The sequence below is a fragment of the Lampetra fluviatilis genome, chromosome 43 (genome assembly GCF_964198595.1).
Source record: "Lampetra fluviatilis chromosome 43, kcLamFluv1.1, whole genome shotgun sequence".
NCBI classification, from domain to species: Eukaryota; Metazoa; Chordata; class Hyperoartia; order Petromyzontiformes; family Petromyzontidae; genus Lampetra; species Lampetra fluviatilis.
In genome coordinates this window covers 4,594,227-4,621,238 of record NC_136317.1, presented here as the reverse complement: position 1 = coordinate 4,621,238, position 27,012 = coordinate 4,594,227, and the positions used below count along the sequence as shown (strand labels likewise).

General features: G+C 49.0%; 1 protein-coding gene across 5 annotated transcripts in view; it reads right to left on the bottom strand.

Moving 5' to 3' along the window:
• Window positions 1–493: 493 nt before the first annotated feature.
• LOC144947038 (uncharacterized) overlaps window positions 494–27,012 on the bottom strand; it is a 40,525-nt gene continuing 14,006 nt past the window's right edge. The window contains exons 1-3 of one of the 5 annotated variants that reach the window (XM_078876182.1): window positions 13,441–13,725; window positions 12,181–12,292; window positions 494–5,064 (exon numbers count right to left, since the gene is read on the bottom strand). In XM_078876182.1, coding sequence (XP_078732308.1) covers window positions 2,871–4,265 — 1,395 coding nt within the window. In that variant the 5' untranslated portion in view covers window positions 4,266–5,064; window positions 12,181–12,292; window positions 13,441–13,725 and the 3' untranslated portion in view covers window positions 494–2,870. Of the gene's footprint in view, window positions 5,065–5,293; window positions 7,817–12,180; window positions 12,293–13,440; window positions 13,726–13,747; window positions 14,558–27,012 lie in introns of those variants that run through there. The other 4 variants (XM_078876183.1, XM_078876184.1, XM_078876185.1 and 1 more) reach the window with 4 other exon arrangements.

Below are 27,012 nucleotides of genomic sequence, written 5' to 3'. Positions count from 1 at the left end.
TAAAATATCAGCACTGGGGAGACAAAGGCGGCCACGTGTAGTGTTGGCCACCCCTGGTGTGCCGTGCCGGACTTGATAGGTGCTTGCTAACAGCACTTGCCCCCGACATTCTGTTAAAGACTATTCGGGGACATTTGTCTTTGTGTATATGTTCAGCTTTGTATGTGGGCTGTGCGTATGTGCTGTTCTACATACGCAATGTCTGTAATGTGCTGTGCCATTTACACGTAGTGCAAGTGTTGTGCTGTATACATTGTGGGTACTGTATCTGATATGTTGTGTATATGGCGTGTGTGTCTATATGCTGTATTGCGTACATGTTGTGTTTTTACGCACTAATCTTAATTTAGGAGCTTTCGTGACTGCAGGAATTATTCTTTGGTTCTTTTCGGTTAAGTCACGTCTAAAAATAAAATAATAAATTAAAATAAAATAACATATTACGACGTTTCGATTGCAACACAAAGAAATAGCAACAAAAATCTAACTAGAAAAAACTATAGACAGACATACAAGCAGACAGACATCACAACGGCACACAGAGAGAGGAGCAAGCTGACAACGCGGCACGGGCACGCAAGCCTGAAAATTAAGAGGCAAAATATGTGCATATAACAGCACTGTTATATGAACATATCTTGTGCTTAACAATAATGTGCATTTTTGCATGAGTTATGCACACGGAGATTGTGGAATACATCATTATATTTACGCTGTTGATGAATAATGCGTTGTGTCCCCTTCAATGGATATACACATGCCCCGGGGTACATCTTATGTACACGTAGGCACACACATAAAGATTACCCGCATAGCCTCTACCGACTTTTGGGACAAGTGCTGTTAGCGAGCCCCCTTACACACACATACACACACGCACATCAACACGCACGTACTCATTTAGTACACACACTGCAGTCCGCATATATACTGTGGGTGTTACCCACGTTATATGCTACACGCGATATGTTTTAACACGCGCGAATCGTGAAGATTGCGACCCTACCCAGACCTCCCGAAATCCTTCCACCCCCTAACCACCACACAGAGACACAGACACAGGTACAGTATAATACAAAAATAATAAATCCCACTCATCATCGTAGTACAGTCGTAATGCTATTAATAAAACAAAGGCATTATACGCGGGGATTACAGCTGGCGTGTGGGTCCGATGTTATGTATAGCCTCCCCATGCGATATTTATAAATCGATCGTTAGCTTACGGCCAGAGTGAGCACACGCACACACACACCACCGACGCAATGCTACACACATATACACAGTTATATATTTTTCAAATAAAATAACTCAACACAATCGTCAATAACACCGTTGCGGCCTTCAAAATGAAAACACAACGCGGAGAAAGGGCATCACTCGAAACGCAACATTAAATATACAGGTTTTTTTTTACATTTCTGTGACCACACACACACAAAGTCGTCGTTTTTGATAGCAACGTGGAGACCTCGTAGGTACCTTGCTCTCTCCACTGCTAGCGTAGGGGGGGGGGGGCTCCCTTCGCTCTCAAGAGCTCGTGGAGGAAGTACCCCAACGCCCCGATCAGTATAAGTCTATGGGGGTCTCTGCGTATGCTACGTGCGGTGCGAAAGAAGTTCAACATACGTACGTTAATGTTTGTGTGTGTCTCTCTCGCTGTGAGTCAACGGGTCTCTGTGTGATATTGTCAGTGTTTGTATGTGAGTCTATGATGGGTCTGTATGTGAGTCTATGATGGGTCTGTATGTGAGTCTATGATGGGTCTGTATGTGAGTCTATGGGTCTGTGTGTGAGTCTATGATGGGTCTGTATGTGAGTCTATGGGTCTGTATGTGAGTCTATGGGTGAGTCTACGCGTCTCTGTGCGAGTATGTAGGTCTCTATGTGCGGGACAGCGGATGTGACGAAGCCCAGAACATAATTTAAAGAATCCGAACCGCTACGTGAGTAATGGGACTTCTGTTCTGGAAGAACATGCACGTTTGTATCAGTTAGTCTATCGGCAGGTCGCGTGAGATGGGGTAAACTGTGGGTACTCCCACGTGGAAGAGTAGGCCAAATACTCGCGAGAGTTTGTGTGTGTGTGGAGGGAAGGAGGGTCTCATCTAGATCTCCGCGAGCAGTGGCATCATGAAGCCATTGCAGGGCTGCGCCTTTATCTCTGCGCACGTGTGCGCGTGTGTCTATGAATTTGAGAACAGTCGCAACGGAACGCAATGTTCGCAGAGTCGCCTCCAGGCGTTTTATCATCGCCGTGGTGGGGAGAGAGAGAGAGGAGAGGCGCTAAGCGCGAGGGGGAAGGCGATTACCCGAGACTCGAGTTGACAAAGCTACAAGCACCGATGGTACGACGGTTCGGAGGGACCCCTGGGTTGAGAGGTGGACACGCGCCGTTCAATGCCCCAACGCGCATTCTTCCCCGCTCTCTCTCTCTGTGTGTGTCTGTGTTGCGTCTCGAAATTGATGAGAAACACCCCCCGAGATGAACGGAATCAGGCGTTAACCACGAGCAGAGAGCGTATTGCAACTGTGGGTGGATTTGCATGCGTGGTGGTGGGGAGTTGGGTGGGGAGGGGAGCGGTGGTGCAGCGGTGAGCGCGCTGCCACGACAAACCCGGCGGGCAGGATTCGATTCCCGCTGCACGCTCACGGCCCAACCAACACCGGTTGGCGATTTTAATGATTCCAATGTGAACCGGTCCTGGGTTGACTCTCGGAATGTGAGCAATTGCCCTTTCGGGAGACAAAGGCGGTCGGGCGTGATGCAGGCCACCCACCCACTCGTATGCCGTGACGCATTCAATTGGGTGCTCGCTAACAGCACTTGTCCCAACAGTCTGTGAACGCTGTACGGGGGATCTTTGTCTTTATGTGATAGCGAGGGAGATTGTATGTGTGATACCGACGAAGACACGGAGTGTGTGTGTGTGTGATAGTGAGACACATTGTGTGTGATACAGACTGTGTGTGTGTGATGGTGAGACACAGTGTGTGTGGTAGAGACTGTGTGTGTGTGATAGTGAGACACATTGTGTGTGATACAGACTGTGTGTGTGTGATGGCGAGACACAGTGTGTGTGGTAGAGACTGTGTGTGTGATAGTGAGACACAATGTGTGTGATACAGACTGTGTGTATGTGATAGAGAGACACACTGTGTGTGTGTGTGTGATGGAGTGACACACTGTGTGTGGTACAGACTGTGTGTGTGTGATGGTGAGAGACACTGTATGTGGTAGTGACTGTGTGTGTGTGTGATAGTGAGACACAATGTGTGTGTGTGTGATAGTGAGACACAGTGTGTGTGGTAGAGACAGAGTGTGTGTGATAGAGAGACACACTATGTGTGATAGTGACACACTGTGTGTGTGTGTGTGATAGAGAGTGTGTGTGTGATTGTGAGACACACTGTGTGTGATAGTGAGACTGTGTGTGTGTGATAGTGAGACACAATGTGTGTGTGGTAGAGACTGTCTGTGTGTGATAATGAGACACACACTGTGTGTGATAGTGAGACTGTGTGTGTGTGTGTGATAGTGAGACTGTGTGTGTGTGTGTGATAGTAAGACACTGTGTGGTAGAGACTGTGTGTGTGTGATGGCGATAGACACACTGTGTGTGTGATAGAGACTGTGTGTGTGTATGGTAGAGATTGTGTGTGTGTAATAAAGACTGTGTGTGTGTGATGGTGAGACACACTGTGTGTGTGATACAGAGTGTGTGTGTGTGTGATAGTGAGAGACACACTGTGTGTGTGTGGTAGAGATTGTGTGTGTGTGTGTGTAATAGAGACTGTGTGTGTGTGATACAGACTGTGTGTGTGGTAGAGGTTGTGTGTGTGTAAAAGAGACTGTGTGTGTGTGTGATGGTGAGACACACTGTGTGTGTGATAGAGACAGAGTGTGTGTGTGATGGCGATAGACACATTTTACGTGTGCGTGAGAGAGAGATGGGGTGAGAGAGAGAGAGTCTCTCACAGCGAGTAAACAAACGGGAGTTCAAGGTCACGGGAGCAAGTACGGAGTGATTAGATAATGGGGCTTTGGGTGCGCCGTGTGGAAACAGCGCCATTGAGTGGCGACATCGCGTGCCGTGCTGATGATGATGATGAGAGAGGAAGAGAGGGGAGATAGAAGCGGGGGGGGGGGGCTCGTGCATCCACCGGGAGAAGTTTGAGGAAGAGGAGTCGGCGTCGTCAACGTGACCTCTCCAACATTCGACGAATGTCGCCAGCGATGACACCGTGTTGGCTGCGGTTTGCATGGGCAACAGACAGCAGCGGCAACCACAACAACAACCACCACCACCACCCACCTCCTCGAAGCATTCGTCAGCATACGCTGCACCAACATGATGATTTGGTACATTTATTTATTTAGAGGTTAGGCCGCCGTGTTAAAAAAGATATATACACTTGCGTCGTAAACACTCCACCACCCGACACAGATAATTAATTATCGGCCCAATGTATCGTTTCTTCAGCAGCGCCACCCGTGTCGTGTTTTTTTGTGAGAGTAATGTCAACAACATTGACGATGTTTCGCTGGGAGTCACATCCAGATCTCGTCAGGTTAACAGATCTCGAAATATAACAGGCGACGTTTCGGGCAAAGACCCTTCTTCCTACAGCAGAGGGATTGCAGAACGGCGACGCCAGGAAGATTTGCATTGGAGTGTTCATTCAGCGAGCACGTGTCTCAATGCTTTGAGTTGAAACGTTTGACGTTTCGGTCGACGGGCCCTCGTCAAGACGTCCACGCAAGATCCGTTTGCAATCGGCGCGTCCGTGGGAAAGCCTCCATCCAGCAGTGGATTGACAATGGGCTTTTAATAATTTGCGATTTAATTGCACGTATAATTGTACATATCGTCGCGTCCAGCATCGTCACCATCATTAATCATCACCCATGGTCAATCCACTGCTGGATGATCGCTTCCCAAATCCGCCCACCACCTCTCACTCCATCGCTCCGTCTCCGTCCGGCGGGCGCGTGTACACGCCGTGGTGCGCACACCGACGTAGCTTGGAGACGGCAGGCGACTGATGACTGCGAAGCGAACACTGATTTAGACAGGGGGACAGCAGGGAGAAGGGTGTTACCCCCAAAGCAAAGCGTAGATAATACCACTTAATAGGCCGCGCGCGCACACAGCTCCGCACGCGCGTGAACGCACAGTTCGCTGATAATGCGAACACTTAGAGTGTATCATCGCGTTGGTAAATGAGAAAAATCGCTAAATAAATCCATATACATACGTGTATTTGTTCGTGTATTCGTCAAGATACGTACGGCGTGCAGAGCCCGCCGCTGTGTTCCCTGTGAATGTTTCTCGAGCGCCTCGTGCTAGATTAGTCCAGCAGGTATAGTGGGAATTGGCTGCAAGAAGCTGCAGAATCTTCAGACGAATTGATACCGCGATTTACAATTGGGGCGGGCAGAGCGAACGAGCGAGCGAGCGCGCTGCTACGAAACGGACGAACGCGCGGGTTCAGAGAACGCACGGCGCAAACTTTAAAACGGACATCATCTCACCGCGTTAAGAAAGCAAACAAAAAACGTTCAAGCGAGGGGCTTTGTGCGTGGGGACACCGCGTTCGGGGCTAATTGGGGGGAAGGATCATCACGTCCCCGGGGGGGGGAATCGGTCGAGACTAACCACCGAGTCTGCGGGCAACGGGAGTGAAACGAGAGTGCGTCGTGCGCGGAGACGGAACGATGAATGCGTGGATCATTGCATTTGCGAGGCGGCGGCAGCGGCGTGGGAAGGAGGCCTAATGGTGATATAATTGATCATATCGATTCCAGGGACTGTATATAGACAAAGGTCCCCCGTAGGAGGTCGGTGGCCAACACCACGCCCGGCCGCCTTTGTCTCCCCAGTGGCGATGTTTACGCACCGCACCAGGGTACCCACTTGAGGCTAAGTCGACCTAGGGGAGGCCCATGACCGGTTCAGAGAATCGTCACCGGTGTTGGGCGAGAATCGAACCCGCGTCGTCAGGTTCGTAGCTGCAGCGCGCTAACCGCTACACCACCGCTCCCCACACTAACCCGCTACACTATAGCGGGGTCAACACACGCGCCGCCACACGTGGTTGCACAGACAGTTGTGACTTACTGCCTCTATAAGCCTGCTAATGTTCTGGAAGGGCTGTAGTCCAGCCGGGGCGCGTAACGAGAAACATCCGAAAGCAATGTTGCGGAAATATTATATGAGCATATGGAGATCGATTGGGTTTTATTCGGATCGGGTGAGAGTCGGGCCGAGGCTTTCGCGTACGCCGTGCCGCGCCAAACGCTTTGCAAATGCACGATCGCTTTTGTTAGTGGACCGAGTAATTTGCCACCCGCGGAGTGTGACGGTAAAGCCGATAAAAAGCGGGTGAATTCAACTCCCGGTGTACTGGTGCACACTCATTTACACGCACACCACCACCGACGCGTATTTTTACTTGCGATATATGAACCTCATGGCAGGGAACCCCCCCCCCCCCCCGGGGTCCCGAATACACCGAAGTCAAAATCGTAATGAATTCATTCATTTTTTTGGCGACAGAGCGGATCGTTATGTGTCCACGTCGTGTCGTGTCCAAGCGCAGCAGCGAGGACGAACGCGCTGAAGAGCTGAACAAGCGAATGCTGCAACTCCATGCTCGGGTACGGGCAGGATCATGAGTCTTATCCAAAGCTGCTCAAACTGCCTACATGACTTAAGTCCTTTATTTGTCATCACGGGATGCATAATACAGTGAGTGCAACTGCTCTCTTGGCTTTATTATTTTTTGTGACCTACCAATGTCTCGCAGCCAGGATCAATCGATGACAATCCTATTACCTGCAGATATTTAACGGGTGAGATGCGTTGCACCGTTATTCCTCCTGTTTGATAATACGTCTCTTGTCCGTATGCGTTTGTAGAGTAACATTGGAATAAACGTTTGTTACAATATGAACAGCGCATTGAAAACGCGTACTATTTTACGCACTGTTTACAAAGTGTGTTCACAAATCCACACTGAGAAACACGATGATTGGCAGAGGGGTGTAAATTATTTTTTCGATCGTTTATTTAAATGGAGGTACTGCAGCTAAGTAGTTTTCAGTTTTAAAGGCATAGTTTGACAAGACAACACTTGCCACCATCCTTCAAACCCATTGGTGAAAAAGGAGCAAAGTTTTTGTTTACATTATAATATAATGTTTATATTAATGTTTATATTATAATAAAATGTTTATGCGAAAGGCGGGGGCTTATGGGACCCCGGGGTCCCGCAATAAGGTTCATATGTAAACCATAACAACCCACACATATAAAGCCCTACGCACTGTGAGACAAAGACCCCCCGTATAGCCTTAACGGACTCTTAGGGCAAGTGCTGTCAGTGAGCACCTATGAAGGCCGGAACGGCACACGAGGTTAGCAACCACGCCGGGCCGCCTTTGTCTCCCCAGTATTGATGATTACACACCGAAACAGGTACTAAATTAAGGCTGAGTCGACTTAAAGGAGGCCCACGACCGGTTTAGATTTTCGTCACCGATGTTGGCTGTGAGTGGGATTCGAACGCGGATCGCCAGGTTCGGAATGCAGAGTGCTAACCACCGCGCCACCACTCCCTATATAAAAATGTAATTTATATACCCACATACACACGCTACGCAGTTCATATTCACACACAAAGACAAACGTCTCCCTTATTATAACCGACGTATACTGTTTGGGCAAGTGTCTTCAGTGAGCACACACACACGACACACACTACACAGACTACACACACTACACACACTACACAGACTACACACACTACACACACTACACACACTACACACACACACTACACACACTACACACACTACACACACACACTACACACACTACACACACACTACACACACTACACACACACACTACACACACTACACACACACACTACACACACTACACACACTACACACACTACACACACACACTACACACACTACACACACTACACACACTACACACACACACTACACACACTACACACACTACACACACACACTACACACACTACACACACACACTACACACACTACACAACATTTATAGACATTCCCGCTGCGTAACACACAAAAGACAAAGACCCCCCGTGTAGCCTTAACAGACTGTTGGGGCAAGCGCTGTTAAGCAACGCACATCCACCTACACACACGAGCAGACACACACACACGAAAACGTATTAACAATTTTCCTAAAAATGTATTTTAAAACATTGTAAATTCGAGCTGAGAGTATCTTGAAAGTCAACTTGCATCTGCTGACCGTACAATTGTAACAACACACGTTGGTGCCGGTGTGTATGCTGTGGTGCACACGCGCAACATACAGCAAAGCACCGGCGTGAGATTTTAATTATATAATAGGCGACGTTTCGGGCAATGGCCCTTTCATCAGAGCACAATTCATCGCGTTGTTTGTTGAGCTTCTGTATCGCCAGTCTAATCACGTATATTCCAGATTATAAGACGCACTTTCTCCCTATAGTATTTTAAAGTAAAGGTCGGGGTGGATGGTGAGGTTTGCATATTATCATCGAGTATGCATGTATGTGCGTACGTGTGTAGGGGATTGTGCGCTTGGTTCTTGGCCTCTCCTAGGTCGACTCAGCCTAAAATGAGTACCTAGCGCGATGTGTTAAAAAAAACAAAAACACCGCCACTGGGGAGACAAAGGCGGTCCGAGCGTGGTGCTGGCCACCCAGACCCCCTCGTGTGCCACAGTGCCGGTGGCCTTCATAGGCGCTGCTCCCTCGCTACTAGAAACTTGCCCTCAGCAGTCTGTGTACAGTCTTACAATGCGGAGAGTACGGCCAATGAGCTTGAACACATCCTACACGCGCGTCATTTGCAATCACAGCGTCATCGGGATGAAACCACCGATTTTCGTTATTAATGCGAACATTTTTCTTAGGTAGGATATTGGAGATGTTTTTTCCCGTCGTGGGGGGTGGGGGTGGTGGGGGGTGATGAGGAAAACGTGGTTCCGAATTTATCCGGAATCGCCGGTGAGTGACGTCACTGAGTGGCCGCCTCCCACGTGGCAATCGTGTGACGTCACTTTAGTGAGCACACATTTTAAGGGATTCATACTCTTAGGTTACGTAGCTAAAAATGAAAATAAATAATAAAATAGTTGGAATAATGATAGAAATTAAAAAAAATTAAGGGATCCTCAATCGTTAATAAACAAAATACGACGGATTATGCTGCGTAACCAATTTTTTTTTAATTTTGATCCTGGGTAGTAAGTGTTATTTCCTAATTGATTATGCCTTAAAAGTACAGAAAAATGGATATTATTCCCCACAAACTTTGCTTTTGTGACCAGAACAGTGATTTGTTTTTAAATGTACCTATTTTCAATGAGAAAACGGGAGAATGTGTGTCTTTTCGTTTACATGAAGTCAGAAAAAAAATCTACATATTAATAAAAATTAACATGCATTTATAGTATAGTAATACAAAAATAACTACAAAAGATTCAGACTACCACAGGCGGGACTGGCCACAGCGGACCGAGTTCTCTGTGGGGAGGAATAATCTCGACAAACTACTCGCTTCTAGTATAAATACACGTTCGTTTTGATTCATATGTAGATTTTTTTCTGACTTTATGTGAACGAATAGACACAAATTCAGCAGCCGTCCTCAGCCGTCCTCAGGTGAAGAAGGACGGCTGCTTGCGTTGTGGCCGAAACGTCGTGAGAATTATTTTATTTTGTTTTATTTTTATTATTTTATTATTTCCCTTCTACGTGACTTTACCGAAAGAACCAAGAAGAACAAAAATTGTGTTGCATAGTGAATTATTATCCTTTTATTAACATTTAATCCGAAACTCAACTCCACAACACAGCCCACACAGAGCGTGTAGCATATATACCGTACAGAATCAGAAGAAAATGTACTTACACTGGACGGATCCGATTAGCTACAAAGCTCGTTTTTTTTTCACAGACGACACATGTGTACACATTGCATGCAACTATGGATACGACCCCCACCCCCCCCATCCCCCGCTCTCCCTGTAATAGTCCAGAATAATAGGAGAGTGACTTCCGAGGAATGAAACGCGGCTGAGAGATAAACAACACCTAGGCGGAGATGGAGCGATTCAATCAATGGAGGTGCATGGATGGAGATTCGTCCATCGCCGGATTGGGAGATTGAGAGGTGGTGGACGGTCTGGGGAGTGCTTTTAACGAGCAGTGCATTGAGCATGGCTGCTGCTGCTGATGATGATGATGATGATTCATATTTACATCATGACTAACATTATGAATCATCATCGGCAGCCATAATAAATCCACTGCTGGATGATTGCTTAACCCAATCCGCCCACCACCTCTCAATAATCCCCGCCACGTCTGTTCACGATCCACCTTAAAAGCCACCTGCACTGCGTGACCTCCAGCAATCGCTCCGTCTCCCTCGGCGGTCGCGTGTACACGCCGTGGTGTATTCCCGTCGACGTCCGGAATAAAATTGAATAAAAAATCACGACGACGTCATCGTCGTCATCGTGGTCATCGTCACCACCACCGCCGCCGTCGATGGTCACGTGGGCAGTCGCGTCGGCTCGAGACGTTGAAACCGAGACGTGAGTCGCCCAACGTCAACTTTACGTCAAGTGCACGTCCTCACCCCCTTCCCCCTTCAAGTCCCAAGACGTATTGTTACCCCCCCCCCCAAAAACACACACCGCCTCCTCCCCCACCCCCTCTTCTCCAAAGACAAAGATCCCCCGCATAGCCTTCACAGACTGTGTGGACAAGCACCTATGAAGGCCGTGACGGCACGTGAGGGGCGTAGCAGCACCCCTCCCGGCCCCCTTTGTCTCCCCAGTGGCAATTCCCCACCCGTCCCCCCATCGCACGCGCGCCGACGGCGTTTCGAGAAGACGCGCAGCGGAAACCGCGGGCGTAGGGTAACCATAGAGAGATCCTCCACGGATGGAGTCAGCCAGCCCCAGAGGTCGCAACCGAGTACCCGATACCCGTACCCTACCCGATGTCCGGCTACCCGTACCCGGCCGGGTACGGGTACGGGTAGCCGTTTGCGACCCTGGTGCGGCCGGGTACGGGTAGGCCGTGCGTCACTGGTGAGTAACCGTTTGTCACTCATTTCGGGTAGGGTACGGGTAGGGAACGGGTACTCGTACCCGGCCGGGTACGGGTACGGGTACCCATTTGCGACTCTGGTGCGGCCAGGTACGGGTAAGGAATCAAAACCCGTTTGCGACCTCTGGCCAGCCCCATAGCTCTCTGCGTGAGCGCCCATGTGACTAAGTCAAGCAAGAGGATTCAGAATATGAATCATGTTGCTTGATACAGCAATCGTGCTGTGACGGTTCCACCTGAAGACGGAAGCTTGTGTTGCCTCCGAAACGTCGTGATTTTTTATTTAACTTTTATTAAATTTAATTTTTACCCACGTGACTTTACCGATAAAACCTATGAATATGAATCCTGGCAGTCACGAAAGCTTCAAATCTCGAAGTAAGTCAGTTATCTGGATTCCCTTAATGCCCTTCCGTGGGTCTCTCTCGAGCGAGCATTCGGGTTTGCCCCCCGCCCCGACGAAGATCCATCGAAGGAGTCTGTGCAGCGCCAACAGTGGATGCCAAGCACGTGAGACGCGTCATCTCAAGACGCCGGGCGGAAGGCGAGTGGGGGCGCGTCCCTTGCGCATCGCTCGGCGTCTGCTCAGTCGGTTCGTGACGAGCGGGAAGCTGCAGGGGGGGGGGGGCGGGGGTAGCGGGAGTCCGGGGGCTCGAGGGTGGACGGGGCAATTCGACAAAGTTGAAGCCTCGGGTGCAAGGAAGGGATTTCCAGACCCTGGAGGTGGGGGGGGTGGGTGTCTGTGTGTGTGTTATGTGGGTCTCTGCCCCGTGACCTCCTGCCAGCGGGCGTTCGACACTTCACGTGGCCTCAAGGTGCACTTGGCCTGGCACAAGCGTCGTGGTAACGTCACCGCCACTTAGTGGCGAATGGCGGTTGTTGTTATGTGGAAGAGAATACGGACAATTGTTGTGAGCGAGCACCCGTTTAGGGTCGCAGTGCATGCAAATAGACAAAGACCCTCCACCTCCCGCGTAGATACACAAACCTGGTGAGGCGAGTGTTGTTAGCGAGCACCTATTGAGGTGGAGACGGCACACGTGGGTGGAGAGTGTGGCCAGAACGGCGCCCAGACCCGCCTTGGTTTGAATGCCGCAGCCAGGGCGCATTCATATAAGGCTGAGTCGACCTAAGGGAGGTCCAGAACCAACCAGTATTCAACACACAGACCGTCGCTGCTGCACAGAGAGTGTGGTGAGAGTGTGGTGAGTGTGGTGAGTGTGGTGAGAGAGTGGTGAGTGTGGTGAGAGTGAGGTGAGTGTGGTGAGAGAGTGGTGAGGGTGTGGTGAGAGAGTGGTGAGTGAGTGGTGAGAGAATGGTGAGAGTGTGGTGAGAGAGTGGTGAGTGTGGTGAGAGTGTGATGAGTGTGAGAGAATGGTGAGAGTGTGGTGAGAGTGTGGTGAGAGTGTGATGAGTGTGAGAGTGTGGTGAGAGAGTGGTGAGTGTGGTGAGGGTGTGGTGAGTGTGGTGAGTGTGGTGAGAGAGTGGTGAGGGTGTGGTGAGAGTGTGGTGAGAGTGTGATGAGTGTGAGAGTGTGGTGAGAGAGTGGTGAGTGTGGTGAGAGTGAGGTGAGTGTGCTGAGTGTGGTGAGAGAGTGGTGAGGGTGTGGTGAGAGAGTGGTGAGAGAATGGTGAGAGTGTGGTGAGAGAGTGGTGAGTGTGGTGAGAGTGTGATGAGTGTGAGAGAATGGTGAGAGTGTGGTGAGAGTGTGGTGAGAGTGTGATGAGTGTGAGAGTGTGGTGAGAGAGTGGTGAGTGTGGTGAGGGTGTGGTGAGAGTGGTGAGGGTGTGGTGAGAGTGGTGCGACGCGTAAGCATCGCCACTCAGGAGACAAAGGCGGCCGGGCCTGGATGCCATCACACCAACCCAGCCGACAAAGGTGCTCGCTAACAGCACTTGACCCAACAATCTGTCGAGGCTATACATGGCAGAGAGAGGGGGGGGGTAGGGATCTTTGTCTTTGTTTTGACCACAGCGAGGAGATGATATCCCCCAGACGTGGACCCGCACGTGTTTCACGTTAAGACGAGGGCCGATCCGCCGCGGATTTTTGCCTTTTTGTAGCCGATGCCTCGGTGAGTGTCGCACAGTCCACTCGCTTCAACGCCACTGACCGGCGTGGTGAAGTATGGTCAAACCCCCCCCCCCCCCCACTGCCACCCCCCCCAGCCCGCTCCACCCCTTCACCACCGACGCGACCAAAGCGATGTTCCATTGCAGAGCTATTGTATGAGTGCGTGCACACGTGGTGGTGGTGGGGGTGTTGATTGGTTCGTACCCGCAGTTGCGCGGATACTTGAGTTCGATTCCCGACCGAGGTTAACGGCAGTAGCGAGTGTGAGCATGGCTCTTCGTACTGACACCAGCAGGGTGAAGTATGGACAGACATCCCCCAGTGTCTAAGAGCTGCGCGCACACACGAACATTTATACAAACACAGACACGCGCGCGTGTGTGTGTGTAAGCGTGGGGAGCGGTGGTGCAGTGGTTAGCGCACCACACTAACGATCAAGGAGATTCCGAGCTCAGCTGATAATGGTTCCACACAGCCCCATAAATAGTAGCCGGCGCGGTGTGTAACTTACAGCCCTCGGGAAGACAAAGGCGGTCGTGCGTGGATCTCACCACGCCAGCAGCTCGTGCGCTGTGTCGGTCTTCATCGCTGGACGCTAACATCTCTTGCCTGCCGACATCCTCTTTGAGGCTACCTGGGGGATCTTTGTCCTTATACGCGTAAGCGTGGTGGTAGCGCCGCGCGCGTCACTGCATTGCGCAATGCGTTTTACGAGTGGAAATAAAAAAAATCACTAAATATCCACTATTAATTATAGAGTAGCACACTTTACGACCGATAAATATACATCACAGCTCTAGGGCACTTAGGCGTTTACGCGTATAATCACACACGCGTGTAGCCGCGCACGGCGAATTCGACGAACATGTGTTGAGATCGCAGAGTGAAACCGGTTCGAACGCGAACGCGAGCGAGATCGCGTGCAAAGTACATTGTTACGTCCAAAAAAAATCAGATCCCCCGTAATAGCCTGCAACAGACTGTAGGGGCAAGTGCTGTTAGCGAGTAGCACCTATGAAGGCCGGCACGGCACACGAGGGGGTGGGTGGTCATTACCACGCCCGGGCCGCCTTTGTCTCCCCAGTGGTGTGTTTGCACACATCACTAATTTAAGGCTGAGTCGACCTAGGGGAGGCCCAGGACTGCTTCGGATTATAGTCACCGGTGTTGGCCGTGAGCGGGAATTGAACCGCAGTCACCGGGTTCGTAGCGCAGCGCACTAACCACTACTCTACCGCTACCCGCGTTAATATATACAGTACAGTAGATACATACGTGCATTATAAAAGACAAAGATCTCCCGTATAGCATTCGCGTAGTGTCCGGGGCAAGTGTGCCTACCGACGCTGCAACAGCAACACGCAATGAATGCATGTTGAACTTCTTTCACACTCTACATAGCCATCGGTGATAACCGGTAGGCCGTCACACCGTGGTCGTACCGCACGACGGTGTGACGATGTTCACACTCATTCAAGACGAAGTGGACCTAGGGGGGGGGGGGGCGGCTCTGGATCGGTTCATGAATTCGCCACTGTCCATGGGGTCGTGAGTGGGAATCGAACTCGGTTCGGCCGGGTTCGTGTCGCAAACCGCTGCGCCACCGCTCCCCACATCCGTTCACGATACAGAGCATGTGCGTTCACAGTGACATCGCCACGCGCGATTTCAAACGCACCTTCGAGGTCACGACGAGCGGGAGGGTTTATCGCAACAACAACAACAACAACAACGAACAAAACAAAGGCGGGAGGGGGGGCATTCAACTCAATTGCGTCGCCGTTTGAGCGACGGTACGTGGCCCAGAAGGAGAAAACTGTGTTCGCGCGTGACCCCCAGTGACCTTAGCTGCACGGGATCTGAGCGCGCGTTTGCGATGTGCGGCACGCGTGCGCTGCTCGGTGACCCGTGTGCGCGCTGGGACACACACACACACACACGTGGAGCAACACACACACGTGTGGGACACACACACACGTGTGTGGGACACACACACACGTGTGGGACACACACACACACACACACGTGTGGGACACACACACACACGTGTGGGACACACACACACGTGTGGGACACACACACACACGTGTGAGACACACACACACACGTGTAGGACACACACACATGTGTGGGACAACACACACACACGTGCGCGCGCGCCCATGTGGGGAGCGGTGGTTGCATTGGTGAATCCGCGTTCGATTATCGCTCCCCCTGTAGGTCGTCTCGGCCTCAAATGAGCACCTGAAGGCGGGGTCGACGAGACAGGAGGCGACCAAGCTTGGTGCTGACCGCACACGCCACACACGTGTGTGTGTACACGCGTGTACACGTGTACACACGCTCGCGTGAATTATTGCACACACGCGCACACAGATAAACGCGCTCGCACGCACAGGAAAAACAACAGCCATAATTGTGTCATGCGAGGAAATTATTCATAAATTAATGCGGAGATGAAATTGCGTGTGAGAATGCACTGGGGTATCGTATGCAGTGCGTGAATTATACACAAGCTTGCTTGCTTGCATGCATAGACAAATACAAAGAACCGCCCTCCCTCCCCGTAGCCTTAACAGACTTTTAGGGCAAGTGCTGTTAGCGAGCACCTACGAAGGCCGGCACGGCGCACGAGGAGATGGGTGGCTTGCACCACGCGCAGCCGCCTTTGTCTCCCCAGTGCTGTGTTTGCACACATCACAAGGTACTCGGTTAAGGCTGAGTCGACCTAAAGGAGGCTCAGGACCGGTCCATATATTCGCCAGTGTGTATTGGTAGCCGGTTTCGGGACGTAGCGCGCTAATCACTGCACCACCGCTCCCCACACAATCACACACACACACAGAGCAATGCAATAAAATTAAAGCCGCGCACGCACGTACACTCTAACGTACACACAAACACACACACGTGCGTATGCAGTACACACAGATGCATATACGGGCACACAAATATTTACGCACTTTCAAACACACACACATATATGTAATACATTGACACGTACAATAGCACACACACATTTATACTCTCACACGTACGCACACAATAGCATTCACACACACACACACGTATACACACACACGTGGTTAGGGTCTGTTTACACGCGCACATTTGCACAAATACAATATAATCACGCACAATTTCGCACGCGCCCATGTACACGCATTAATTTACACAAATGCTTAACGCAAATGCATTTGCAAACACGCGCGTTTACACGAACAATCACGTTCACTCGCACGCAGAATTACACATTGACACATACACGCATTATTATTAAAATTATACACACACACATAAAGACACACGCGCACATGCATATCTGCACACGAACACACATTTGCACGAGCAATTACACACTCAGTGTACGTGACGGGCAGATATGCATATATGATCTCGCCCCGTATGTAACAATCATACAACAAAGACAAAGATCCCCCGTGTAGCCTTAACAGACTGTGGGGGCAAGTGCTGTTAGCGAGCACCTATGAAGACCGGCACGGCACACGAGGGGGTGGGTGGCCAGCACCACGCAAGGCCGCCATTGTCTCCCCAGTGGCGATTTTTACACAGCGCACCAGGAACTCATTTAAGGCTGAGTCGACCTAAGGGAGGCCCAGGACCGATGCAGATAATCGTCACCGGTGTTGGGTGTGAGCGGGGAATCGAATTCGGGTCGCCGAGTTCGTAGCGCAGCGTAGCGCTCCACTACCACTCCCCAGAAACCCACGCACACAAAGACACAAAGACACACAAACACACAGACACAGACACACAGACACACAGACACACAAACACAAACACAGACACACAGACACACAAACACAAACACAGACACACAGACACACAAACACAGACACAGACACACAGACACACAGACACACAGACACACAAACACAGACACACAGACACACAGACACACAAACACAGACACACAGACACACAGACACACAAATACAGACACAGACACACAGACACACAGACACACAAACACAGACACACAGACACACAAACACAAACACAGACACACAGACACACAGACACACAAACACAGACACAGACACACAGACACACAGACACACAAACACAGACACACAGACACACAAACACAGACACACAGACACACAGACACACAAATACAGACACAGACACACAGACACACAAACACAAACACAGACACACAGACACACAAACACAAACACAGACACACAGACACACAGACACACGAACACAAACACAGACACACAGACACACAGACACACAAACACAGACACACTAACACACTAACACCAACACAGACACACAGACACACTAACAACAACACAGACACACAAACACACGAACACAAACAAAGACACACAAACACACGAACACAAACAAAGACACAAACACACTAACACAGACCCACAAACACATTAACAGAGACACAGACACACAAACACACTCACACAAACACAGATACACAAACACACTAACACAGACACACAAACACAAACACACTAACACCAACACAGACACACAAACACACTAACACAAACACAGACACACAAACACACTAACACAAACAAAGACACACAAACACACGAACACAAACAAAGACACACAAACACACTAACACAGACCCACAAACACACTAACAGAGACACAGACACACAAACACACTCACACAAACACAGACACACAAACACACTAACACAGACACACAAACACACTAACACAGACACAGACACACAAACACACTAACAGAGACACAAACACACAAACACACTAACACCAACACAGACACACAAACACACTACCACAAACACAGACACACAACCACAATAACACAAACACAGACACACAAACACACTAACACCAACACAGACACACTAACACAAACACAGACACACAAACACAAACACAGACACACAAACACACTACCACCAACACAGACACACAAACACACTAACACAAACACAGACACACAAACACACTACCACCAACACAGACACACAGACACACTAACACAAACACAGACACACAAACACACTAACACAAACACAGACACACAAACACACTAACACAAACACAGACACACAAACACACTACCACCAACACAGACACACGAACACAAACACACAAACACACGAACACAAACAAAAACACACTAACACAGACACACAAACACACTAACACAAACACAGAGACACAAACACACTAACACCAACACAGACACACGAACACAAACACACAAACACACGAACACAAACAAAAACACACTAACACAGACACACAAACACACTAACACAAAGACACACAAACGCACTGACACAAACAAAGACAGACTAACACAAACACATGAACACAACCAAAGACTAACACAAACGCACTGACACAAACACATGACACACGCACACACATGCAGCGGGCACGTGACACACGCAGACAGACGTCTCTCCGCGCACGTCTCATCGCCGTCACTCCCCGTGCGCACGCGCGTGTCGCTGTCCGGCGTCGTGACCCCGTGACCCCGCTCCCCCCCACTACCCCACTCTCCCCCTCCCCTTGCCCCCCCCTCCACCCCACCGTGCCCCCCCCCCCCCCCCCCAAATTTCGCTTCAATTCTCGGAGATTTCTCCAGGAATTTTGGTTTTGAGCCACGGACCGCAAAACGTCGAGCGACAAATTTGTATAATTTTTTTGGTAATTTTTTTGTAATTATTTTGTAATTTTTTTTTTATGTTTCAATAAATCTGCTCGAAGAGCTACGAATGTACACGCGTGAACTCTACCGCTCTGTCACGTGAACACACTGAACATAGCGGAGCCACGTGAGCGTTATGCACAGTGCTTCTCAGACGTTACCTACACACGGTGGAGCGGGAGAGCGGTGGCGCAGCGGTTAGCGCACACGCTTCTATGGACCCGGCCACCTGAGTTCGATTCCCAGGCCACGGCCAACATCAGTGATGGGTTATATCTGAACCCACACCCTCCCTCCACCCCCCTTGAGACCATGGCGGTGAAGTATGTTGAAAACAACCTTCATGGCCGACACGGCATGGCGAGGATTTCATCCAGCAGTGGATTTCATAATCAGAAAATTAATAATAATCAATCACTGTCGATCTGCTGCTGAACCAAGGGCCTCCATACGCCTCGAGCGGCCATGGAGGATGTTTGACCATACTTCACCACGCTGGTCAGTGCGCGAGCGAGTCCAATGTGTAAGGCGCTGCTGATATTAGCCGTGGGCAGGGTGTCGAACCCGGGTCGCGGGTTTCAAAGGACATCGCTGACATTCCGCCTCTGCACTTGAGCGTCGAAACAGACAGCGCACGCGCGTACCTACATATATATATGTGCATCGCAAATATATGTAGTCATGTGTTTTTGATTATTGAAGGGGTTCGTCTGTTACTCACTCGCTACTATTAGTGCAGCTATTCGCGCGGCTATTTAAAAACCGCGGTCGTAAAAAAAAACTTTTCTAAAAATATAATCCCATCAGTTCCCCTTCGCTCCCTCCATCCCCCCTCCTTCTCCTCCTCCGACTCCCACCCACACCTCCGCCGAGGAGTAAACACGTTCAGTCACTTAGCATCCAACTCTGTCTCTCTTCATCTTAATTTGAAGCGTTCGTGACTGCAGGAATCCATACTCTTTGGTTCTTACGGTTAAGTCGCGTAGGTAGAAAAAGTAATCTGTCTCTCAGCTTTTGGCATCTGTATTTACAAGCGATGGATAAACAGGGCCATTGCGCGAAACGTCGCCTATTAGATTTGCTTTCATTTTAAGACAACAACAATAACAACAACAATACAACTCGTATAGCCTTAACGGGCTGTTGGGGCAAGTGCTGTTAGTGAGAGTGGCACATATGAAAGTCATGGCAACACGAGGGGGTGGGTGGCCAGCACCAGGCCGCCTTTGTCTCCCCAGTGGCGATGCTTCCACATCGCACCAGGTACTTCATTTGAGGATGAGTCGACCGAGGGGAGGCTCAGGACCGGTTGAGATAATCGTCACCCGTGTTGGTCGTGAGTGGGAATCGAACTCGGGTAGCCGCGTTCGTGGCGCCGAACGCGTTCCGCTAAGGCTCCATCCAGACACGCGCGGGCAGTGTTCACGTCGAAGGCGTTAAGTTCCTTTTCGTTGGCTATCCTTGTGCACCGCTTCCAATGCAGCAGCAGCAGCAGCGGCAGTGCCAGCAACACCACTTATAGATCGATCTGTTTAAATATAAACGCTGCAGAGCGACGATAAATATAGGACAAATTGCCGAATTCAGTAAAAAGCCATTAAATTGAATAAGCAGATCCGTCGAATGTAATTTCGCTCTGAATAAACAATTTAACGAGTTTTTTTTATTTTTAATATATTGTTGTTTTTGTTGCCGCAGGAGTATAGTCGTGGCGGTATTTATGTATTTATATATTAGTTATTATTTTTTGACATGCGTCAAGGCATAGAAATGGACCCACTGCCGCCGTACCACACCTGGACGCGATTTAAATTCTTAATGATTCACGTGGGGCGCTTCTCATGCTGGTAATGGAGTTTCTTACCTCCCCTCCACCCATCGTAATGATGTCACAATTGGCAGCGTAAATTAATTCATCGTTTTCTCACGCTACATTTTGCTGTCTTGCGAGAGAAAATATATAATATGTACACACACATATAAAATATTTGTTTGAAATTAATTTACTTTGTGTTGTCTTATAGAGCGTTGTGAGACAGTTTTGAACGAACGAGGCTATGTCAAATAAAAACATTCTTATTTTGCGACAATAAAAAAACGCCACCGCTCGCATGAATATTAAAATACGTAAGTTGAAGTGTGACCTTCGTTTCTTGCCTGATTATTTAGCTGTCTGTTGTTGTCGCGTTGTTTTTAATGCGCACATCACGTGTGCCATGCCCGTGCCACGATGCGACGCAAAACGTGAAACGACCAGCAAAAAACAGAACCATTATTAAAGTTGCACTTTGCAGATGAGCATTGAGACTTTTTTTCTTTAAGTGAGCAAAATTATCATTGTTATTATTAATTATATAACGGTTGCGTTGGGGGGGGGGGGGAGATCGGGGATTATTCGTTACGAGGGAGAATTCCGAATTAGATTGACAATGGGAGAGTAGTAACCGACAGTGAAGGTGGTTTATTGAACGCACTGGGAATTTTGCAAAATTAGCATTCAGTATAATAGCAATATTCCTGAATGAACGATAGACATTACACACACACATATATATAAAAAACGATCATAATTCCAGTTGTTTATCAATTCGCTGTTGGATGTAAGGTACATCCTCGACACTTCACCTACATTATTAATCAGCGCAGGCTGGTTTAGGGTGCTGAGTGAGTGAGAGTTCGAAATCAGGAGTGATTGTATAAATCGCTCGCAATTTCGGATCAGCTGTAGGACTGTGAATCGAACTCAATCGATCTGGGTTCGTAGTGCGGTCGTCCAGTACTACTACTGGGCCATCCCTCCACTCTCAACTCAGGCGTGTACGACCGATCCACCCCCCCCCCCCCTCCCTCCCCGATAGACGCACGCAAATATATACATACATCATAAATAATAAACTTTCAATGTGTGTGCTGTGCGCGATGTTAGACTCGATACATCTGCACATCATACACCCGTCATTGATCCACAACACACGCACGGAACCAGCGTGGTGAAGAATGGCGAACCAGTCACAGCGTTGGCAGGACATCACTCAACAGTGGGTTGATCAAAAAAGATGTACATTGCAATTGTACGGTTATTCGTATAGTCTTGTATACGAATAACTGTGCATTGCAATTGTACGGTTGGAGCGGTGGCGCAGTGGTTAGCCCGGTCCGCTCCGAACTAGAGTTCGATTCCCGGACACGGTTAACGTCAGTGATGAGTGATATATGAACCAGTCCAAAGACATACGATGATGATGATGATTATCGGACAAGCATCTTTCGTTATGCATGCGCCTCCTAAAATTATTTTAGAGATAGGTTTGTGTAAGCGTAAACGACTTTATCGTTCTCAATAATAGCATCACATTACATCGCAGCACCGTGATACAATACCACATATATCAGCTGCAATCGAGCGAGATTATACTTCAAAGTATAAATTGTAATTACTGTGAATGTGGTTAATCCTTAACACACCGTACTTAAACATGCGACCGATCTTCGAACAGAAAATAAAAAAATATATACATTATCACGGACGTATCAGTGATTGCACCATAATTAACAGCAGCATAATTATTCATAGCCCTTCATCAATCCACTGCTGGATGAAGGCCTGCCGGCACTCTGACGGTTTTAGTGGGGAGGGGGGGGGATGATGGGGGGGGTGTTTAGACCATACTTCACCACGTTGGTCAGTGTAGGGATGGGGGGGGGAAGGGGGTGGGAAGGTTCGGTTCATATTAATCACCTGAATTGTAGCCGTGGCCGAGAATCGAACCGAGGCTGAGCGGGACAATATCACGGTGCGCTAACCGCTGCGCCACCGCTCCCTCCGCTCTCACCAGCGCGTCGTGTTTTTACTGCAGCACTGCCATGGCCACATCAAACGGACCGCGCCGCGAGACGCCGTATACGGAAGAAGGACACGATGACCAACACCTGACTGTGTACATGCTAGTTCACCAGCTCAAGCCCACCGAGCTCTCTTCCAGAGATCGTCGATCACAACACGTGGCAACATTCGAGAGTCACAGACAAATAATCGAAACGCGTGTTGATGCTAAAATGTGGAGGCGGTGGAGGGAGGAGAGCAACACCGGAGGAACGATTCACGCGACCGACACGGGGAGAGAGATCGAGAGAGAACACGCCGACTCCAAATATACAACAGGCATCGCCTGGGTCCGAGATCGAACCCATGACCCTTCCTGCGTGCCAGGAGATGGAGCTAACATCTCCTCGCTACCGCGGGCGCAACAGTATACAATGTTGACTGCTGTTTGCTGTTGCAGATGGTACCCACACAACTGCATTGTATACAACACTGCTCCTGCACACATCGCTGTAGGATATATAGCATATAGACCACATATATATACTACACACAAAGATGACCCGTCTAGCCTGCTACGTATTGCAGGGGCAAGCGCTGTACGCGAGCTCCCGTTAAGGCTGTCACGGTGCCGTCAAGGGGTGGTGTGACGAGCACCAAGCCCCGGCCGTCTTTGTATCCCCATCGCTGATGGCTTTTACGCGTGCCAGCCGGTGAGTTGTGTCAGGCTGAGTCGAACTAGGCGGAGGACAAGTGAAAAACTCCAAAGCGCCAATGACGCTAGCCGTGAACGGGAATCTAACACCACGTAAGCAGAGTCCGTAGGCGCAGTGCGCCAATCGTTGCACCACAACTCCTTACAGTATAAACATATATACACGCACACACACACTCGCATAGCATATAGGATTATTTCATAATTTTGATAGCACATGATGGAATAATATACATGGTAATGACATCCAACCGTTGTTATCTTACACCTTAATTACAAATGATACACTGACGTTTCTGGCGATGCCCCTTATTCAGGACAGTCGTATCAATAATGTCATATACACAATGTGATGTTCATCCTAGGGCAGCTGTACCATATCACAAATCACGAGGTATAAAACGTAAAATTCCCGATTCAAACTCTACCCGACTCTGCTCATCCATTATTTTCGGGCCGTTTGTCCATCGATGTTATGTTTACAACGGCCTCCGTTCGATTGCGGAACAAGGCGAACAACAGGGGTGAGTGATATAGACACACACACACATATACATGAACCTACCCCGACCCTCATTTACCCTCCTTGACCCACCCCACCTTTACTGACCTGCACTGACCCAAGTGGTGAAGTATGGTCAATCAGACACACAACAAAAACACTCCAGTACCGACATGGTTCATAGAGGGCCTCGATCCATCACCAGTAAATGAGAGTCAAAATATGTATTTATACTGGAGGAATCCGATGAGCCATGAAGCTCTTTTTCACAATTGTCCAGTGGATTAACACGGGGCGGTCGTTAATTTGTCGTATTATTAAAATGAGTATTTAAAAAAAATGATTTTGACAGGCCATGGCATGTTGATGAGACTCGAAGCCGGTTCTCTATAAACAAATTGCTGCTGGGGAAAGAGAGAGAGAGAGAGGAGTTCAAAGTTGTGTGCACAGGTGGATCACGTTATCATATTTAGTTTTTTTTCGTTGTTGTTTGCCAAATGGAACGAACGCTTCTGCTCTTCGTTACCGCGGATTTACAGCGGCAATTTTTTTTTCATTTTACAAACCGTTAAAAGTAAAACGCATCTTTATTGACGATCCCATCGTGAAACGAAAAAGGGGAAGCGAATCGGCCTTTCGCGAGCGAATTGTAAATCATACACGCGCGCGCACACATATACAACCCACAACGCGCGCACATAACACTCACACACAACATCCATCGCCCAAACACACACCACACACAATCCATCTCTCACACAGGGACAATGACAAAGGCCCCGCCCCGTATAGCCTTCACAGACTGTCGGGGCAAGTGCCGTTTGCGAGCACCTATGAAGGCCGGCACGGCACACGAGGGGATGGGTGGCCAACACCCACGCCCGGCCGCCTTTGTCTCCCCGGTTTGCGATGTATACACGCCGCAACCAGGTACTCATTTGAGGTTCAGTCGACCTAAGGGAGACCCAGGACCGGTTCAGATAATCGTCACTGGCGTTGAGCGGAAATCGAACCCGGGTCGCCGGGTTCGTAGCGCTAACTCAATACACTACCGCTCACCAGATACACACACACACTCATCTCTTTTGCACACACACACTCAATATCCACGCATACACAAACTCAGACATGCACGCACAACACCAACAACAAAGATACCTCGCACTGCCTTAACAGACAGTCGAAGACAAGTTATGTTAGGGGGAGCACGTATGAAGGCCGGCACGGCACACGAGGGGGGTTCTTGTTTGCTAGTACCACGCCCGGCCGCCTTTGTCTTCCCCGTGGCGATATTTACACACCGCACCAGGTACAGTAACTCATTTGAAGCTAAGTCGACACAGGGGAGGCGAGGAACCGGTTCGGACGATCGTCAAGGCGTGATTAGCGTGAGCGGGAATCGAAACTCGGGTTCGCAGAGCGCTAACCACTGCACCACCGCTCCCAACCACACACACACAGGCACCAAAACACGCCGATGAATCTGTACACTCGTTATTTCTCTCTCCTGCAGAATTATGAAGAGGATATATTTGATATGAAAGTACACACACGTGTATTATATATCCAGTATTTATACATGCCTACTAAAATCTGAAAAGTTCCTAAAACAAAAAAAACAAAAAACAACCAACACTGTCCCTGTGACTCGCACCCATCTCGGCTGAATGACGACGCGTCCGAGTGTCGTTGTGGAGTGGCGCTTGTGACACACACACACATACATACACACACACATACACAAACACACACATACATACACATACACACACACACATACACACATATACACACATACACACACACATACACACACACATACACACACATACACACACATACACACACATACACACATACACACACATAAACACACACATACACACACACATACACACACAAACACACACACATACACACACACACACAAACACACACATACACACACACAAACACACACACAAACACACACACATACACACACATACACACACACATACACACACATACACACACACACACATACACACACACATACACACACACATACATACACACACACATACACACACACACATACACACACATACACACATACACACACACATACACACACACATACACACACACATACATACACACACACATACACACACACACATACACACACATACACACATACACACACATACACAAAAAAGGGCAATCGATGGAGCGCACGCTGGGGGTGCATACATCGCGAACCGATTCCCCCTCCACCCCCCCCCCCCCCCCACTGACGTCCACTGGGGGACTGCGCGCGGGTATCGATATCAGTGGACCCAATCGATTTCCCCCAAAAACTCCGAAACATTCTTGAAACAAACTTTTTTTGGGTTTGTTTTAATATTTTAGGTTTTTACCCTGCAGGATTTTGCATAACCGTTGTTGGTTTTTCGTTTGTGGACTTGCGCGCCTATGTGAGTCTATGGGAAATTCCACGTTACTATGACGGGGGCGAGTCTGTCCAAAAAGTCAACCAAGCGCCGATGGCGTTGTGATATCGCGTCGACAATGTTGCACGCGCAAAAATATATATATTAGAACGACGTTTCAGGCAAGGGCCCTTCTCAGCACACAGATGTTAAACTAATCTCCCACACGGCCCTCTACCCCAGTTTCTTCAACCCTTTGACGCGCCATCCTTGCCTGCTCTGCGCATTGATTACCTCTGATGATGCTGATTGATGCTGTTATTGATTAATCATGATGGCGGTGATTTACGATTCATGATACCGATTAGCGATTGATGATGAATGATGATGACGGGAAGGTATTGATTGCGTCATGATAATGGTGATGAATGATGATTATGATAACGAGATGGTATTGATGGCGTCGTGATCATGGTGATGAATAATGATGATGATGATTATGATGATGGGGTGGTATTGATTGCGTCGTGATCATGGTGATGAATAATGATGATGATGATTATTATGATGATGGGGTGGTATTGATTGCGTCGTGATAATGGTGATGCATGATGATGATGGCGATCGATACTCAAT